At 33.1% G+C, this 20,752-nt stretch overlaps 1 protein-coding gene across 1 annotated transcript; it reads left to right on the forward strand.

Moving 5' to 3' along the window:
• Positions 1–1,122: 1,122 nt before the first annotated feature.
• Positions 1,123–18,807, forward strand: LOC105254846 (proline dehydrogenase 1, mitochondrial). Its single transcript, XM_011263778.3, has 11 exons — positions 1,123–1,506; positions 10,056–10,264; positions 10,665–10,846; positions 14,748–14,812; positions 14,893–15,077; positions 15,160–15,334; positions 15,410–15,520; positions 15,617–15,748; positions 15,823–16,022; positions 16,200–16,288; positions 16,391–18,807. The coding sequence occupies exons 1-11, from the start codon at positions 1,123–1,125 to the stop codon at positions 16,594–16,596; spliced, it is 1,938 nt and encodes a 645-aa protein (XP_011262080.1). The 3' UTR covers positions 16,597–18,807.
• Positions 18,808–20,752: the final 1,945 nt, after the last annotated feature.

Raw genomic sequence — 20,752 nt, forward strand, 5'->3', positions numbered from 1 at the left:
TCATAGAGGACGTATCGTTTTGAGGGATCATTTAAAAGCGGGCCATGACACCTGAGTCTTCTCTTTGTCAATATTGTGTATATTGTGTATAATATTGTGGAATGAATTGTTTTTAGTGCGTATTTTATATATCTTCTATTATAGAAGGAAAGATTGATGAATATCGAAATTTAATAAGTCGTGCGTAAAACGAACTATTGTATTACATCAAAATGTCAAATTTTGACAGATAATGGCGGGCGGACCCGATGCGCGCGCCGCGCGTCTATCGGCGCTTTCCGAAGGCCGCTCGTGAACAAACGCTAGTCACGGCCGCGCACCTACGACGACGGACCAATCGGCGTGGCGGAACCGCGGCGGCGTCGGCGGCGGGCGCGCTAATCGGGGAACGAGGCGCGTAGGCGAACTCCGGTCGGGACACGGCGCGTTATATTTAAGCCGTCCGCGGACCCGGCGCCCACGGTACGTTGTCGTCGACTTGGTGTCCCCGGCGAACGAAAATCAATATTTCCGTCGCGTTGCGAGGAAGAGAGAGCACAAGCGAACGGTCGCCATTGCCGTACGCTGTTAGAGCCGCGCGCGCGTCTCTCTCTCTGACGTCGAGCCTCGAGTATTTTCCGGCGTCACGACGAACGAGGACGACGACGCGCAACCGCCCCGTCATCGTCACCGGTCAGTCGCGCCGCGTCGCGACTCGTGTACGTGTACGTGAATCTCGTTGGACACGCGCACGTTGCGCGGCGGTCACAAGGAGAGGACCAGCAGCAGCGGTACGCCAGTAGCTACGGGGCGACACCCGGCTTGGCACGAGAATCTCGTCCGCCTCTGTTATATCCGAGGTCTCTGATTCGATTTATCGTCATCGGTGAGCCGTTCTATCATCTCTCGCTCTCCTCCTTTCTTTCCTAATCCTGCCGTCCTCTCCTCAGTGCTCGTCTCATTGACGTCCCGACGATCTGAAGGAGAGCAGCCTCGGTCGCAAGCGCGATATCCCGTTCCGGTAGCGCGGAAACCGCGTCGACGGTCTCTCTCGTTCGTTAATTCGCCCTCCTCCCGTTCCCTCTCGCGCTCTTCCCTTTTTCCTTATTTCTTCTCCTCCCCCTCTTCGCTCTCGCCGAAACGATGGCGTTTCTGAGGAGCGTTTCACGACGATGTTGCGCCGGCAAAAAGCTGAGCAAGTGCGGCGCGCCGTCCTTGCCGTTGCCCGTGGTCGGCCTCCTGGAGAACGTGGCAGCCTCGGCGTCGGCGACGATGGTGAGGACATCACCGTTGCGGCTGGTTACACAGGTGCGCGACGACACTTCGCGCGACTACGCGACCTCCGCCGCCGACGCTGCCGCTGACGTCAAGAAGCAGCAGTCGGCGGATCGTCAGATCGATCCGCTCGATTTGCAGTTTAACGACCCGATCGCCGCGTTCAAGAGCAAGACCACCATGGAGCTGATGCGCGCCTACGTCGTCTATCAGATGTGCTCCATCGAATATATCGTGGAGAACAATATGAAGGTGAGTTTTCACGTGTGTATTTTCTGTATTTGACCGCGCACGTTTTCGGAGTCGATCGATGCTAAATTTCATAAATTAAAGTTCCTTTATTTTTTTTTAAGTTTTTTTGAGACTAACATAACTCGAGTTCTTACATTGTAGGCAGATTTCCTTCTAATCCAGAAAGAGAAGAATAGTGATATATTTTTCCTAGATTTCTGACTCATTGTCAGACTTAAATCACTTCTCCTCAGCTATATTTTATTATATGATTGATGAAAAGAGCGCTAAAACAAGTGCGATGTACACGATTATGCGGAGCTCTCTTCTAGTTCATATAAAAAATGATTACATCCGATTTAAAGTGACACTCTATCTGTTTGATACAGATGACCGATTTGAATTGGAACATTTTTCGCGATTGATCAAATCGTAATAAGCGAGATACTTGATTTGCAACTCACGAGCGATAAAATATGATACAAGTGTGACATGATTGCCTCTTTCGATAATTGACAGACATCCTTTTAGAGATTCGTGTGTATAATATTTATCGCGGATGTATATCCTGTACTTTCAGCAAATTGTAAATTGACTTACATATACTTATATAATCTGACATCACTACGATCGATCATTAAATTGACATATGCTGAATGATGCTATTAAAAAATCACTTGACTTGATTACAGTTAGTAGCTCCATTACGTAGCTGTCTTGACGAGATAAATAATCGGACACATCAAACGATATGTGCTAATATTAATCCTGGGTAACATGTATTTCCTTTACTGTATTATTTATGGATCACGTCACATATAATCTAAGAAAGAGAGATGCTCGAATCAGAAATTCATTTTTGATACTGAAACGAATTGGATCTTGCTTGCAGACTTTGTAAAAATTGCCAACCATGCTTTATGATGGATCTAAACCGTGTTTCGCTTATGGTAGGTCGATTAGCCTTCCAAGAAATTGCTTACGAATATTAACATCTTATCGTACTTTCAGGAATTTAATTCTGCCATCGATATAAATCATTCATATTATTTATCGCAATCAAGTGATATAATCTTGGATTGATAACGTCAAGAAGTTCTTTAAAAAAAGGAGAAAAGATCGGCGGATTTTAATTCGCCATTTATAATTTTTCATCGTTTCGTTACGTAACATTCGCGATTTGTATTAAGGTGGCCCTCGGACGATGACGTAGTACAATTCGTCGTTATTGATTTTACTATTGCCGGATCGACGTAGGAATTTTGCTACAAACTATAACGCCGGCGAATTACATAACCCATTTAAGATAGACCCATGTAATACGCTCTAGTACGCGGAATTCAATTGTGTTTCCTTAATCGGTCATTAAGGAAATCGTCGGTCCCGTGAATTTTTATTCCGTTATGGTAATATTGTAGCTTTTACATATCATACATTGCTAATTATTTCGCGTAACTTTAAATTACTATTGATTTAATTTATTTAGAAATTTTGATTTTTTAGCTAATAAATTAAAAATCGCGAATCAATATTTCTTGCAGAATAAATTGAACGAAAAAAAATGAATAACTATTTGTTTCTTGGATTATATGACTGAAACACGAAGACATGTCTTTCGTGTCACAATAACCAACATATCTTTTATTTAAGTTTATCAATCATGGGACATAAAAATGTTTATAGCAGAAATTTTGCAGTCACATTTACGTGAAGTATAATTTTGAATAAATGTTTTTAATTCACAAAAGTTTCTCAAGAATTGTTTGCAGACAATAAATATCGTATACTTTAAGCAAGCATGTAAATTTTTAAATTTGCAGTATAACAAATAAAACTAATTTGTTGAAACTTTCACCAATGTTTCACCAATGTCACGGCGTAAATACTGACAAAGAATAAAAAAACGCTTTTGATTTATGCAAATGTGTCTTTGCAAGAGTTTCATAACTGACAAATACCATCCAAGCATTTACTCTAATTAGACTCATCAGCGAATAGATAATTGACCATACATAACACGCTTCTTTTTTTTTTAATTATACAATATTGTTTTCTCAGTTGAAAATAAGTTGCAAAATACAAAGATTACAAGGAGACTTGACAAGAAATTTAATGCGAATTCGTGCTTTTCTTCTAAGTCGTTGCAAAGAAGGGAAAGAGTCTTCCTTACACTTATTTTATGTTATAGATTTTCTACGCTTCTCGAGGCGACCCTTAGAATACGGACAATGACTCATTGCAGACATGTGACTCATTGTAAGATTATACACAACAAAATCGCCATATCTATCTTCTTGTCGAACTTTACGTAACATAAAATTCGTTACGTGCACATTCAATTGACCGCATTACTCGTTGCGGGCACATGTATGCAGTCATTCGATAAATCATCCCGCAGGATGTAAATGTTGCACCGTTTGATTAACGTTTCGCTCTCGTTTGACAACGAGACGTAATTTATGGCAGAACTAATTGCAAAACGCTTACGGTAACATCAAGGGCGAGGAATATTTCTCTCTCTTTTTCAAAAACCCTTAATGTGACATAAGAACGCACGAACTAGTTTTTCCCCGTCTCTCGTATACTTCCGTATCGATCGTATCCGTTCAATGTCGCTTCTTCGTCATCGCGAGACGATGATAATTTTCACTGCAAACGAACGATTTTAGACCGAGGCTAAATCGATATTTTCGATATGGATAAGAAAGTAAAATAAAACAATGTGGAAAAAATGGTTCGGTTTCCGACAATTAGTATGCTTTATTGCGATAGTCTTATCACCATGAATATTATGAAAAAGACGAGTTGCATATTCTAACTCCGTTTACAAAAAGAATTTAAAAAAGTTGATAGCTAAGGTAAAATAAAGATTCGATATTTTTTAATCAAAAACTTTTCGATTTTATAATCTCTAGAGGAGGATTCTTGAGGAATCCGAGCGATTGAAAAAAGGACACATTTTTTCGGGTATTCCATTAATTCCGGAACCATGTGAAAACATCGTAGAAGAATTCATATTGTGTAGCATGGTCGACCGTGAACGTGAAGTCACGAGCGAGAAATGCACGAGGACAGACAGCATGGGGCATAGTAGTGCATTATTGCATCGTTTGTCAATACCATTGCAATCTTGAGAACCTGATTTGACCTGAAAGATATTGACTTCCTCGCTTTCTTTCGTGCCATACCTTGTTCAGACAGTGTGCCAGACTAGATACTTTCTCCACGATGCACTTCTATACACATATTAAAAATAGCACGAGTTCGACTCGAATTGCGATTGGATGGAATAACGAAAAAGAAAATAAATTTTACAAAGAATGAATCTAAAAACTTGCAAGAATTTTGGCGATTTTTAATATGTTAATTAAGAACGAAGTTTAGCTGCAATTTAATGAAATATTGATTGATAATGTGTGTTTGTGCTTCCATTGAATAATTATTGAAGAAATATTTGGAATTTTACGTTATTTCATTCAACTCGAGTTAATATTAAGATCGAAGATTGAGGAATTATTTTTCAAGAATTATCTCTTCTTTTCTCCTTGTAATTGCTTTATCATTCTTTCGCGCACTTGTATTTGTATTTTATAACAGAAAAAAAATGTGTGCCTGTGAGATCGAGTTTTATATTGAATTTTCAAACATCGCTACGCGAATAAATCTGGTCATTGCGCGTTGACTTTTGCATCTTATGAGAATTATTATGTATTCATCTCGATCATCGTACAATCTCATGATGCAAATGCGTCACAGGCGTCGCCGCGTCTGCTTTTCGCGAGACTTTTCTCGTGCATTGATTAATCTTCCTGCCATCAAGAGTCATTCATTCAACATGCTAGTTGAACTAAATACTCCATCTTCTCTTTTGATCGGCTCTGCTTTTAAATGTTCTTACTTGTAGTCATTATACAACACTAATTTAAATCCTTTCGTCGAAATCCTTGTTGAATCTCTTTATCGTAAAATCGAAAATTCAAATTCTCTCAAATATTCTCTCTAAATGAATAAATTTATTTCAACTTTCGATGAGGCATTAATTTTGCAACTCATGTAAATCTATTTACGAAATATCGTTTTGCTAGATTTTATCAACATTGATATCGTATCACATTTTCGCATTAAATTTTTGTCATAATCAGTTGTTTCGCGTGACGTTAGGCAAACATTTTTTCCTTTGATTCCTCTCATGGGTGGATACGCATTCTGGAAATGTCTGCACATTCTTAACATATTCGCATTTCGGTCAGTCCCGATGCGCACACGTGAGTCTTCCGGCTGATGTGATGTAACGCGTTTCGAGATTAGTGGTCGTGTGTCAATAATATGGGGTGTCTTATATGTGCGTACAAAAGATCCGTCGATTGGTGAATGAGTATATGTGAGTAAGTAGTTTCAAGGTTATCCAGTTCGTCTGGCGCCAGTTCTTTGCACGACTCGTGCCAGGGACAAATAAATGGAAAGGCGGATGATTTTCGAGTCGTCGATTCGTTCCATCGAATCGATCACCTAAATAATAGTGTTAGACCTCTCGGATATAATGTATGTCATTTTTTTCTATTGTAATGTGTGTCATCTATTTCTTTTTAAATTACTTCTAAATATATATAATACATATATATTACAAATAATATATGTATGTAAAATATGAGAAACAAAGGACGGAAACGAATAGGATATTTATATTCTAAAGTTATATTGAACCATCTATATATTTCAAAAAATTTGAAGATGCAAGTTTGCAAAATTAGAATCAATTTCGAATCGTCAAGCAAATTGATCGGTTTTAGTATTCTGTATTTCTATACTATGGATTTCTGTGATTTTTTATAGTATTATTATAGTAATATTATAGTAATTAATATAAAGCTTGGAATATTTTTAAAATTTTTATTTAATAGTTTATAAGATAATTTTTTAAAATCTTTTTTCTTATTATGGATTCTATATTCCTTTATAGCGATGAAAAAACCATACTGTTCTGAGAATATATTTAACTTTTGTGTGTCTCATGAAGAGAGATATAGCTCGAGTATTTTTAAATAAAATATAGAAATTAACTTTATTAAATTTAAATTGATTCGAATAAATTTAACTTGATAAAATTTAATAAAATTTTATTTTGATTGGAATCAGTAATGTATTTGTTGTAGTAATCTACGACTAATATTTTTCTAATTTTATTGATAATTATATATAATCAATCGACGAGATAAATGCTTAGATTAAAGTGGCTAATGAGAATTTAAAAATAAAAATGCGTTACATCGTCGATAATTGGTTTTTCTAAATCGAGTCATCGTTATCGGCGTTATGATATTTAACTACCTTTCTCTTATCTGCTACAGGTTTATCCCGTATTTATATACAGACACACACAAGCACATGCATATGTGTCTCAAAATAATCCGTAATGCCGATCTTTGTATCGGTATCAAATGACTCGATGAATTTGAAGTGGAAAAACTTAAGTTCTTAATCTGGATCGAGATGATATCTCAGAATAAATCCGTAATTATTTATGACAAGATGATATTGTTAAAAATACCGATGCATATATATTGTGAGACTGGGAATTTTTCTAGATCATTGTCACAGCTCAAATCGCAATCAGTGTATCGTGCATAGTACACTATCACATTTCTCCAGTTACACCATCGATCTGAGGCTTAAATAAGACGTAGACAATGCAGTTCAACGACTTTGTTCGATTGCCAAGAAATAAATTTTTCGCTGTCAAATTTTAGTTGAATATATACATATTTTTTTGCAGCAGAAAACATAAACAAACATCTATAAAATATTAGAAAAAATATTAATTCAATTCGTACAAGAAGATAGAAATAATGTTTTATTACATAATTATAGACAGGTTTTGAATCTATGGACTATGGCCCAGCATCGCATGACCAGCTCAACATTAACATAGTTCAAAAATAATGTGGAACTATGACTGTGACCACTCTTTTGAGTTATACATTATAGTTCTACATTATTTTTGAACTATGTTAATGTTGAGCTGGTCATGCGATGCTGGTCCATAGTCCATGAATTCATAGTCCAACGATTTTGGCATGATCTCTCGCAACTACATAACACAATGTCAGTGACAAAATTAATATTATTTGTAACTTCTTTTAAATTTATCAGAGGCTGATGATATTATCAGATCGATATTATTACAATTTTAATTCTTAAGAAGCATGAGCATTTTTTAATTAAATTTTTAATTTATAATAAAATATTGCATAATTATATAATATTAATTTAATATTATATTTATTTTAATTTAATATTATATCATATTATATAATTTTAAAGAAAGAATTTATCATAGATATCATGATAGATATAAGAGTTTATCGAGCGATTTGTACGTGTTGTTTAATCTTATCAATAGGTACATAACGTCGACAAACTATGGTAAGCTCTGGTAGCCTCTCGAGTTTGACAAACATAACAACTGACTTAAGTGACGCGTATATTTAAAGTATATTAAGTCGACTATATTGTCTTTATATAATACAAATCACTTATCTATTTGTTTGCTTAACACTTAAGAATTAACATTTCAAATTGTCTTAATATTATTGTTTCATACACAAGCTATCTTATTAATTATTATGACTACACAATCATGATTATATAATATCTTGTATGTGCATCGTATAAAATAAGTAAATTAAAATAAGACTAAATTTTTATTAGCCCTCGATTATTTTTGTTACAAATTATTAAGGAAAATATTTATGGAATAAGAATACAGACTCTATAATATCTTAATCGTGCTGTTACAAAAATGTCTAAATATAGTTGTATGTAGGACATATATAGTTATATTGGAAAAATTTCCCAGGACGATAGTGAAATCTTATGAATGACGATAAAATTAAAATCGACCTCTACGTGTGCTCCATCGCTTGTAAAATGTTTTCGTTGCCTTTCGGCTGCATTCCAATTTTATTTCTACGATTTCATCTGACGAAAGGAGATTTCATTCGATCGATAAGGGGAGCAATTTCAATTAACAACCTTCATGGCAAGCAGAGATCGTTTCTATTTTAATAACATGACTAATTACATTTCTTCCTCTTGCTTATATATAACCTCGAGTATTCCTTTATATATTTCGTTATATATATCTAACTATTTATCTATCATCAAATTCAGTGAATTAGCATACGTCTCTGACAATTTATATCACAAATTCCATTATTCTTAGCTACAAATTCCTTTCGAATTAAATACTTCCCGCTTTAAAGCGATCTTTTTCCATATCACAAATTTTCAAAAGCAATCGATCAATCGAAGCAAATGATTGTATATCTCTTAGTTGTTTTTACATGAAATAAAATAGGTGACATATATATAGATATGTGTGTATATGTGTAAAATAATAATCTAATAATAAGCAGGATAGAAAGAGAGCAGAGGATAGTCTCTATAAAACATTGAAAAGAATTCAACATCTCAAAAAAAAACGCTTCGATTCTATTACATTAAAATATGTATTTGATTGATGTGCCATTCATTATGATGGTCGCAAAATCGCGATGTTACAATGTTATTCATGATAAAGTTGTGATAGATTATCCGATTATTGTATCAAAATGTCAATGTTAATGAGCAATTAACATTGAGTTTCAATCTTTTCGAATATGATGTATTTAAATTCATTGCTGCATGCATATGTACTACTATGTATCTTTATAAGAGCAGTTTTAAGAATTCCATATAATTTGAAAATTTTATATTTTTTGCTTATTATTTTTAAGTTAATTTCTACTAAAAAAAATCTTCTATTATGTTTCTTATTTTTACATTTTATATTTCTCTTAAATTTCTGGCTCCGTGGCATTTAACAGTGGGATTATAACGGTATATACTAGGAGCATGCGTCTTCTTAAGAGATCGATATTCGCATACCGAGAGTAAGCGTTTATTTGAGAGATCGATATTCGGTAACCATTCACGTGATTGTTAGTCGCGATGTAACCTACATATTTATTGTACGAGGATGTGTTACCTATAAAATAAAATTTTCATCTTTCTGATCAGTTGCATAACGTTTGCTCCGAGGTAAACTCTACAAACGAAAAAGCAACTATTTTTATATTTTTCTCCGTCCTTGCATTGTGTTACGCTTGCGTCTCATAACTGTGGCTTCCTGTGTGTAGTATATATTTTAATAGAATACATAAATCATATACACATACATACTGTGAGATGAAAGAAAAGAATTAGCGACGTAACTGCTTTTAGCTATTGCCATCCTGATTTATCCTTGCCTTATATATATAATATCCTGCATTTGATTTTCGAAATAAATTTAGAAGGAGCAAAAAGCGTTTTACGTGTATCTATATCAAATATATACATTGTTATTTATCAATTAAATTAAATTTTCTATAAAAATTTGCACTCAATTTTTTAAAAATTTACTCTCTGTACTCTTAATTTCACAATTTTTTAAATAAAATTTGTTAATTGCAAATATTTATATTCGATGCATTATTGATTTAACAACACACTATTGTATATCTAATCGTTTGAAATTTAAATATGAACAGTTCATGAAATTGACGAAAGCGATATTGGGCGAAAAGCTGTTCACGAAGCTTATGAAGGCAACGTTTTATGGTCACTTCGTCGCCGGAGAAGATGAGGTGCAGATCACACCAGTTTTGGATAGATTGCGGCAATTTGGCGTAAAGCCGATTCTTGATTATTCCGTCGAAGAAGATATCTCGCAGGAGGAGGCCGAGCGACGCGAGATTCAGTAAGTATCCATCTCATTATATTTTTATTGTCGTAACAGATAGGTACTATCATATCGCATGTTGATCTTTTGATTTTTTGTCCTTGCGAAAGTAGCGCACTACTCTACGACTCGAATCTATTCGCCAAGTATGAAATTTAATCCGTATTATTTACAGCGTCTTTCAATGTATGTATAATGCTAGTATCAGACATAGTTCTTTATTTACATTCGCTTAACTTTTTTTCTGTACATGACGAAGAATCGCACTTTAATTTTCATTAGTATATGCAGTTGAAAATAATCGTATTCTAAAGAAATAATTCGATGAGCAGAAAAAATCACGAAAAAGTCAATGCAAATCGAACAGAGGTGCATATGTAGTAATTATCTAAACAAATAATATTTTTTCATTTTTCAGAGCTTCAGTATCAGAAGCGGGTGATGAGAAGAGAGAAGGTCCGCTGAAAAAATATCACGTGGAAAAGTCATTCGCCGATCGACGATACAAAGTGTCGTCGGCCAGGACGTATTTCTACCTGAACGAAGCGTCCTGTGAGCGAAATATGGATATATTTATCAGGTGTCTGGAGGCTGTGGCGAGTGAGTCACGGATTTTATTTTTAGCTCTCTCTAATGTTTTATTTTTTTTTCTTAATCCCTGACATTCCATCCCTTGCTTTTGGCTTTGATATAAATTATATAGGATTATCCCTCTTAACAATCAGTTTGCAGGGCTTATTTTTCATTCATATGTTTTATAAGTTAATTCTCTTCTAAACTCTCAAATAAATATAGTATTTTTAGAATTTTTAAATTATAAGAGTTAAATTATAAAAGTTTTTAAATTTATAAAATTAAATAAATATGAATTTAAAATTAATAAATTAAATAAAATAATTAAATTAAATAAATTTAAAATCAAATAAATAAGCGACGCGTAATATTTTGCACATTATTTCCTAATTTCGCGATCGTAAGTCAACATATCATTTCGCATAAAAATCGAACATTGAATTAATAAAATAACTTCGAATAAGAGTTAAATTGGAGCAAAAGGAGACAAATCGATGAATGAGATCGACAAATTGTGTTTTCCCTGAAGAGTCTTTATCACAGAATTTGAATTTCAGAGTGACTTGAATTCGCACAGATACAATTCATGATACGTTATGATGTTGTCTTAGTCAATTCATCAAAACGAAATACATGTGTTTTCAAAATATAGAATAAAAGAAGTTTAAGCTGTGGCATTCAATTCGCTACATATGAAGATATCATATATCATATGTGTATATATATGTGTATATATATATATATATATATATATATATATATATATATGTGGGATCATATAATGCATGACAAGAGACGGGATCTTTATCAGGCAATCGATCGAATTTTAACTGATTTAGAATTATTAATCGAAATTGAAATCTTATGAAGATCATATGTGATATACTGAAAATGGATACATTAATGTACGCCATATGAAATGCGCTTATTATTTACGAATTTGTGACTCGTGATAATGCTTATAAATATTTACAGTATTATCACATCGTTTGGATAGTTAGCTTTCCCTTCAAGGGATAAATTTTTCAGGGGATAAATCTTACTAAATCTTACTCCTCTTATCAACGTCAAGATGTAGCCATTTGGGAGGGTGATTTACGATTTATATATTATTGCTTTTAATTATACTTTCTAATTCGTTTAATTTATTTACTTTAATTGATCTTTGGTTAACAATTTACGTCTTATTATGCATTCTCTATCCGAATGATAAATTATATTTAGATCAAAAAATTTTTGTAAAACATTGGATAAAATATATTTAATTTTCTTTTTCTAGTAGAGTTAGATAAATAATTAATATCCATAATATTATTTTAATAATTGTAACAAAATATTTTTAGAATTTATAATTTTTATCCAGTGTCGCTTTGATTCCTATTTCAAATAATATATTTTTAATAACATATTTGGAATAAATAAGTCGCGCGAGATAACGCGCAATAAAAATCTCTCATTGCAATTACGTGTTGTTTATCGAAAATTAATCAATTAATAATAATAATCTTAACGAATTATTATCATTACATTTAAACTGGTAAAAAATTTTTTCCGAAATATATTTTTCTTCAAGTATCCGTACTTTAATTGCTCGAATGTCGGCTTTTCGCTTAGTGAATGATAACAAGGTCGTGCTATGTAAGCAATAGCTATACGTCAAGATCAAACACACAGTTAATTTGTTGTTGAAATATTTTATGTATTATAAAATACACGAAATATATTGTTTTTTTTTAAATTATATATTAATTATTAATTAAACGATCAATGTATTATGAGGTTTTTGTTATATTAACTACTCGAATTTTTGCGATTCATGTCTTACTGCGCGATCTCAATCCGAATAATACAAATTAAATTTAGGTCGACGAAAAATTAAAAATTTCGAAATATATTAAATTTATATTTAATTTTATATTTAATTCAAGCATTGTTAGAGAAATAATTATTATTCGTAAAGATTGAAACAAAACAATAATTTATAATTTTTATTTTTGTAATGTTTCAATATGTACTAAAAATATAATTAGATAAATCACGAAAAATGCACATTGCAACAAAATCCGTTACGATACAACGATTAATCATTAATTATAGTAATTTTGATAAATTATTTTTGTCGCAATCGCATTTTGAAAAGAAATTCCATAATGATGCATATCTTGCAGTTACTTTCTTGTTCGAATCGCACCGCTGGAATGACAAGAAGATAATTGTATGTCTTAACAATAATGTTGAGAAAAATGATAGTCAAATAACTGTGTTACATTTAATTCGTTATCTTTTCGAAATATTCAATATTTCCTAATATAAAGAAAGTCTAAATTAAATGTTCTCTTGCATTTCAAATTCGATGATTGGACTAACATTGCATATAAAGTCTAATATGTTCATTTAAAAGACATAATTTATCTTTTAATTTAATCAAGAAACTATTTGTATAAATTTACTATTATCATTTTATACTAAATTTTTTTAATCCCGAGAAAACATTTTGTTTTTTGGATTTTTTAATTGTAGTTTATTAAATAATATATAAGAGAGGAAATATAGTGCGCGCTTTATAATATATATATATATATATATATATATATATATATATATATATATATCTTTGTCCTTTTTTAGTCTATTCTACAATTTATTAACACTTTATTAGCAAATAGACATAGTCGAAAATTAAATTCATACGAAATACCATAATATCAGAGGTGTTTATAAAATGCTTAATTAGAATAATGTTGGTCGATCACGTATCGCTATCTATAAAAGTCAATACTTCGATTACAATCTCACAAGATTACCGCATTACTATAATATTATTGTAGAACTTGCTCTTCACATGATTATTATTTCATGAGCACGAACTGTTGCTGATTGTTCAGAATATACTATGAGATTTATTGTTTTTCAAATGTTGTTTACGATTAAATAAATACTATAATACTATAAATGTTGCTTATGACTAAATAAATAGTAAAAATTTAAATTAAATTATATAAAATTAAATTGAAATATTATTCAATATTAATAATATATGAAGTTAGTTGTTTAATAAGAAATAGTAAAAAGTTAATAAAATTTATAAATATAAAAAAACAAGCAAATAAGAGCCAAGTATGGAAATAATTGTGTTCAAAAGATTTATTAATTCGTATATTTCGATCTACTTATTTATTTTTTGTATATTTTATATAACAGAACCTCCTACATTTGCTTGTTAATAAAATTTAATATGATGAAATTATTTCTGAGAGGATAATAGTATAATTGATACGATGGCTGACGTCATGCACAAAATCGATCACCGTTCACGAGATGCGCACTCCTTTTTGGCAGTAAATTTATGTTCTACTGTAAAACATTGTAGAGATATTGCCAATATGAGAAAGAGAGAAACTGTCGCACGCTCTTGCCGCCAATAATGTCTCGACGGCAATGGACCTTTCGAAATTCCGCGACTCAGAACCGTAGCTCTCTTCTAGTCTATAAATATCGACACGCATGTAGATTACCATTCGCGATTTCCAGCCAAATTATATGACATGACGTGTCGTGTAGAAATATTTCATGTAGAAAAAACTATCGTAACTTAATTAATATATTAAGAAATAAGATATCTACAATTATGAGCGGATAAAGATATATATTTTTATATAGAGGACGAAGTGAAGACATTACAGCTGAAATATCCTTCTCAAAATATTACTACTCATGTCCAAGCCGACCCCTATCCTGGTAAGAAGACACCTTTTCCCTTCTTTTTCCTTAAAATAATTCCACTTTATATTATCCTTAATTATCCAGAAATATTAAGTGCTTTCTTGCATATTTCTTTTTTATTTTAATTTTGTACATAAGAATAAAAATAGTAAAAGTCTAATATTATAAGATAACATAAAATGTGACACAAAATATATTTTTGCAGGTGCTTCGATGGGTATGGGCATTACAGCCGTCAAGTTAACTGCACTTGGCCGACCGCAGCTTCTGGTTGGCAATTTTTATTATAAATTCTAAAAAAAATGCACTTAACTGTTAACCTATGACTATACAGAATAATTATATTTCAGCTTCAATTGTCAGAGGTAATTATGCGCGCCCGGCAATACATGTCGGATGTTATTGGTGGCCAGGGCGCCATTCTGTCTCAGCATGTGAAACCTGATGATTTTAGGAAAAAATTCGAGGAAGCGCACATTAAAAACGAGGAATCGGTGCAAAAGTTCCTTCAAAAAATGCAATCGGATAAAGAAGGGTACGCGCAAAATTAAAATTAGGAATTAAAGTGACGTTTTATATGAATGTATCACAAGCAACGGATATTTTTGTCCACACAGTGTGATTCATCTCTTTCCGTGGAGCGGTATTTTAGATGAAAATTATGAACTAAGTGAAACTTTCCAAGTACCTGATATTAAGACGGGTAAGATGGTCAGATTAATGTCGCAGCTTACTTCTAAAGAGGAAGAAATGTTTAGAAATATGATTAGACGGTTAAATAATATCGTCACGGTATGTGTAATAATTATTCTTCCTTTTTTTATTGACAACGAGAATTTCATGACTAAATAAATAATTATTTTTCAGGTGGCTGATAATTTAGACGTTCGTATCATGATAGATGCGGAACAGACATACTTTCAACCAGCCATTTCTCGCCTGACGCTGGAGATGATGCGCAAGTACAATACGAAAAAGGTAATGTTTTAACGTTCTCAGGGGATCGCGACGTTATCACTTAGCTACTTTTCAGTGAATGATATTCTCACTGCCAAATATCGGTCTACTTCTCAGGCTGTGGTATTCAATACTTACCAGACGTATCTGCAAGAAGCGTATAATGAGGTGAAAACGGACCTCGAACAGGCGGAACGTCAAAATTTTTATTTTGGTGCTAAACTCGTTCGCGGCGCTTATATTGAACAGGCATGTATATTGGCAGATATATCTTATATTTTTCGAGTCCATTAAAGGCAAAGTACCAAAGAGTTCTTATTTAGGAAAGAGCGAGAGCGGCAGCTATGGGTTATCCAGATCCCACGAATCCTACGTATGAGGCGACGACCGAGTCCTATCACAGGACACTCATGGAGTGCTTGAGGCGGATGAAACAGTATAAAGACAAGGGACTCGATCCCAAGAAAATAGGAATTATGGTCGCTTCGCATAATGAAGATACTGTGCGTTTCGCAATCGAGAAGTGAGTGCCGCTGTGCTCCATCCTTGTTTTTGCTGCAAACAGATGTATATATAAATAATCATAAAATACAGATGTATATATAAAAATAAAAATTATATAAGTAATATGTATATATAAATATATATATATATATATATATATATATATATATATATAATAATCTTTTTATGATTGTAGAATGAAAGAAATCGGAATTTCACCAGAGGATAAGGTTATATGTTTCGGCCAATTATTAGGAATGTGCGATTACATAACATTTCCATTAGGTACATAAAGATATTTGAAGTTTAAATTTTTTTGTCATATTACTGTGCGATAAAAAAAAATAAAATTTAAAACGATACGTATGATTTGAATAAAATTTTCAGGTCAATCCGGTTACTCTGCATACAAGTACATCCCATACGGACCAGTTAAGGAAGTATTGCCGTATTTGTCGCGGCGCGCACAAGAGAACCGAGGTATACTGAAGAAGATCAAGAAAGAGAAACGCTTGCTATTAAATGAAATCACGAGACGTATAGTGCGCGGCCAGATCTTTTACAAACCCAAGGGCAATTATACTCCAGTTTGAACAGTTGATCCGTTTAGTTGCACAGAGACAGGATTTTAAGTATCAAATTTAAGTAGTGATTGTAAATTAATGAAAACTCTCCCGAAAGATATGGGTACTTCGGATTAAAGTAACTTGACGGACCTGTTACTGTGGTACTCGGAAGAAAGAGCGGCGTGCGTGCATGCATACGCGCAAACGCTAGTGCATAAAAACTTGCGATTATACATGCGCAGAGTGTTATCGATTACATAAAAATTGCCTTGGTGTTATATTTTCGAATGCATCGATGCTCACAATGCTGCTGATAAAACTAATATTATAATTATAGTTCGTTGCTCGTTTTACTCGTTATGGTGAAAAAATACCATTGATGAGATTTTCAAAGAACCAATCAAATTTCGATTTTCTTTACCCAATCTTTGTAAAAATATTCTCTGAATTGAAGCTAATTGTAGCACAATTAATTAATTTCACTCATCGGAGAATGTGTTTTCAAGAGATCGGGTAAAGACAATCGTATTTGATTGGTTCTTTCCACGCTTACAGTATTCAAAATTAATGATAATTTCTTTAACTCATAATTCGTGATATTTCCTTCTCCTGTATGCAGTATTAAAGAATTGATTGTTTGATCGATCGCTAGCTTGTTCGATGCAGAACACCGATAGTCGGGAGAAAATAGGCTCTGGTTTTTTAGCACGTTTTGTTTAAGTTTTACAATTTCTTTGAGAATCTCGTCGAATATTTTCCATATGTACATAATACACGCGCGCATCAATTATTTATGATCGTGTTCACGTAATTGTCTTATCGTCCATAGTATCTGTAACAGAAAAAATGATGAAAAAAAGAAAGAAGGAACAAAGGATACCGCTCATGAGTTTGAATGGCAACACCTGCGATTTACTACTATCTTGATTGTTGCTCACGGTGGATATATTTAGGGCAATCGCGATGCATATAGTTACCAGAAGGGAACGGACAGTAGCTGCATCGCGTATACTTCTATTAAGATGTAACATTACCAGCAAGCGATTGGTACACGGTGTACGGAATAATGGATGCTCGAATTAAAAAAAAATAACATATGTATTACGAAAAAATTCTTAGAAATGCGACAAAATACAGGGTGAAAATTTAATGAGATTTAGAGATATCTTAGCGAGAGATATATGGGTTTTCAAATGTTTTTGGTAATGCGAAGCAGAAGAAAAAAAGGAAGTCTTTTTTTGCATTCGCGTTTAATACACGCTTGTCGAGTTACAAAAGTAATCTTGGGCTGACATGAACGTTAACGAAAAATAGGGAGATCTGTGAGCAACACGGTATTTTTTTTGTGATACATTAATAATTGTAGATAAGTCACACACAAGATATTAGTCTCATTTCGCTTCAGCCTAAAATTGCTTCTCGCGTTATTAGATAATTCGTAAAAAAAGCGTACAGAAAAACACTACAAGTAATCGCAGTAAAATCGATAAAATATGTATGACCCCGCTTCGTCATTCTCATTTTTTCCAAAAAGAACAATAGAGGTAAAGGAAAATTTATAATTAAAAAAAATAAATTTATGCCTTGTGATTTGAATAAAAATTTTAAATATAACAAATCCTTTTTATTCGTTATAAGACAATTTATATTCTGAAAAGAAAGTTTTCTATTTATTGCGAGATTAGACAATGATTAATGGAAAGAAAAGTCATCCAATCGGAAGTATATGTATAAAATTTAATATTACTTTAATTGATACAAGGCTGTAATTCGCTATTCTGGAAATGACATGATCATATATGTAATATCAACAACACAAATACTTTAGCTTATAAGATTGTACAAGCATTTCCACAGGGGTTGCATGTAGCACATTCTGATATTCTTAAGCCAGTATTTCTCTGATGCGATAAGTGACTTGATAGTGTATTCAAAATCGATGAGTACTATTTTACTTTTTTTCTTAATTATCGCACTCACGTGAATTGTCATGATACTCAACGCATCATTATGTTTGTCAAACGATTTGTACGCGAATATGGATTGTGATCTCTATTTTGTTCGTTTTGCTATCTATGTTACAAGCTAAAGCGTTTATGTTCAGAGTATTGTATATGTAGCCTACATTTATACATGATTATAGTAATTCAAACAAAGTTGTATAGATATATTTACTCGCTTCGTAGTAACGCACTGCGTGCGCAATGTTGATCAAGGAAAAACAAAAAAGAAGAATTACAAAGCGAGCCTGAAAATTCTGCAAGTCATGTGTTACATGCGTTAAATATTAGAAAAAAAAGGATCATGAATGATGAAAAAAGATAAATAAAAGGGCATTGTTACAAGTTATATACGGGCTAATAGCTAAGTATCTCCATGTGTCTATGTGGTATATTGGATATGTGTGAGTGCATATATGTGCGTGCGTGTGTGCGTGCGTGCGTGCGTGTGTACGTGTGTAGTTCTAGATATAGTTATATATTGATGAAATCCGTTGAGCTTTAAGGTCTTCTTTAGGGCCGGCTAATTCTACCCTATCGTGCTCTCGCAAACGCGAACCTCTACATATGTGATCGCGATATAAGTCGTAAGATATACTGACAATAATTTAGGTAGACAATGTTGACGTGTATATATACATATACATATATACATATATATATGTATATACATAGACATATAAAAAGATATGTGAGTCTTGTTACTTGCATTTATGTCACTTAGTAAAAGTTTGAGGAAAGTAAAGCGCGATACTGATGATAATGATGATGAATGCGTTTACCAGAAATTACGAAGACTGTCACGAGACTTTTGTTCTCATTCGAGCATTTGGCGTTTTATTGCTAAAGCGTTAAAATGGCGAAATTCTTCACTATCCTTTTCCAATCATATTTTTCAATAGTTTTATGCTAAAAGTTGTGTGCGATTATGTCGATTTCACCGATCTTGTCTTTGTTTCATTTCTCGACGATCACTCACGTGCAATTCGTTCTTTTTATCTAGTCGACGCCTATTAATGATTATTAATTAGTTTTCAATTCCAACTGAAAATTCGTTGTTAATATATCATTAATATCGAGGAAGATCGGAAAAATCTGCCACAAGTCAAAGTCCACACAACTAATTTTTAATATTATTTTATGAAGTACAAAAATGAACAAGTATCAACGATCTCTATGATGAAAGTAATTCCAAATATTAAATATAAAAAAAATTTTAAAAAGAATGCGTACCTCTCCTGCAAAATTGGAGATACAGTCGAGAATGTCTGCTTTTCTCCTCAGAAATGTTTATAGGTAGGCAGGAACCGTTCCTTTTTTTTCACAATTTTGTGCATTGCACATGAAAGTGAATTAAAGCGTCGGTCAAGAGATATATAAAATAAGATAATATTTATTATTTCATGAAATATACAGATAATATATGCCTTTCCCCAATGCCATTGACGATATATTTCTTATTCCGCGTTTTCACTAGGACATTGAATGTTTTTCGCATTCCTCTTTCTTTTCTTTTTGTTCCGCGGAGACGATCGGTCGCGATCCTCGACGAACCGGAAGTGTATTGTGAGCAAGTTTATTGCTGAATAAGTACAAATCCTGCGAGAGTTTTTGTGTCCTAGCAGTTTTTCTTTCCCTTTACGAAACTTCGCGACACATTTTTCTTTATCATCGTCCTGTGATCCATATTCTCGATCAAGCGTAATTAATTCGAACATTGGAAAACACGTATGAGGCGCATAACAAACTGTACCGTTAATTGGGATAAAGTTGCACCGGCGGAGCATTTTTTGTTTCGTGTATAATTGATATTATAATTGATAAATGATATTTTTCGATTCAATTATTAATATATATAATTAAATATATATAATATTACATCCTTAGTTTTCTCAAACACAACTATCGTTTTGCGTCAATTTAATTAAATGCAATCGACATGAATTTAAAAAAAATTAACATGAAATTAAAACTCACGTCATTTTGGCAATAATAAGGGAAGCTTTGATTTTGTTTTTTACGGTGACTTTACTATAAGGAATTATCGGCATTTTCATCGTGCGCTCCCGATTCACGCTGTACGGTACAGCTTGTTGTACAAACAATATATGTATGTCCCTGTTGAGAGAGTAGGCAGATGGAAACCAGGCTCCGTTTCCGTTAGATAATGTCGTACATCGGTG

The sequence above is a fragment of the Camponotus floridanus genome, unplaced genomic scaffold (genome assembly GCF_003227725.1).
Source record: "Camponotus floridanus strain SB8 unplaced genomic scaffold, Cflo_v7.5 scaffold15, whole genome shotgun sequence".
NCBI classification, from domain to species: domain Eukaryota; kingdom Metazoa; phylum Arthropoda; class Insecta; order Hymenoptera; family Formicidae; genus Camponotus; species Camponotus floridanus.

What these genes read in the sequence shown, in the direction of transcription:
- LOC105254846 (XM_011263778.3), top strand. Translation starts at nt 1,123, where the DNA reads ATGGCGTTTCTGAGGAGCGTTTCACGACGATGTTGCGCCGGCAAAAAG. An exon ending in TCGTGGAGAACAATATGAAG is followed by an intron (nt 1,507 to 10,055) that starts GTGAGTTTTCAC and finishes AAATATGAACAG; the next exon opens with TTCATGAAATTGACGAAAGC. An exon ending in ATGCAATCGGATAAAGAAGG is followed by an intron (nt 15,078 to 15,159) that starts GTACGCGCAAAA and finishes TTGTCCACACAG; the next exon opens with TGTGATTCATCTCTTTCCGT.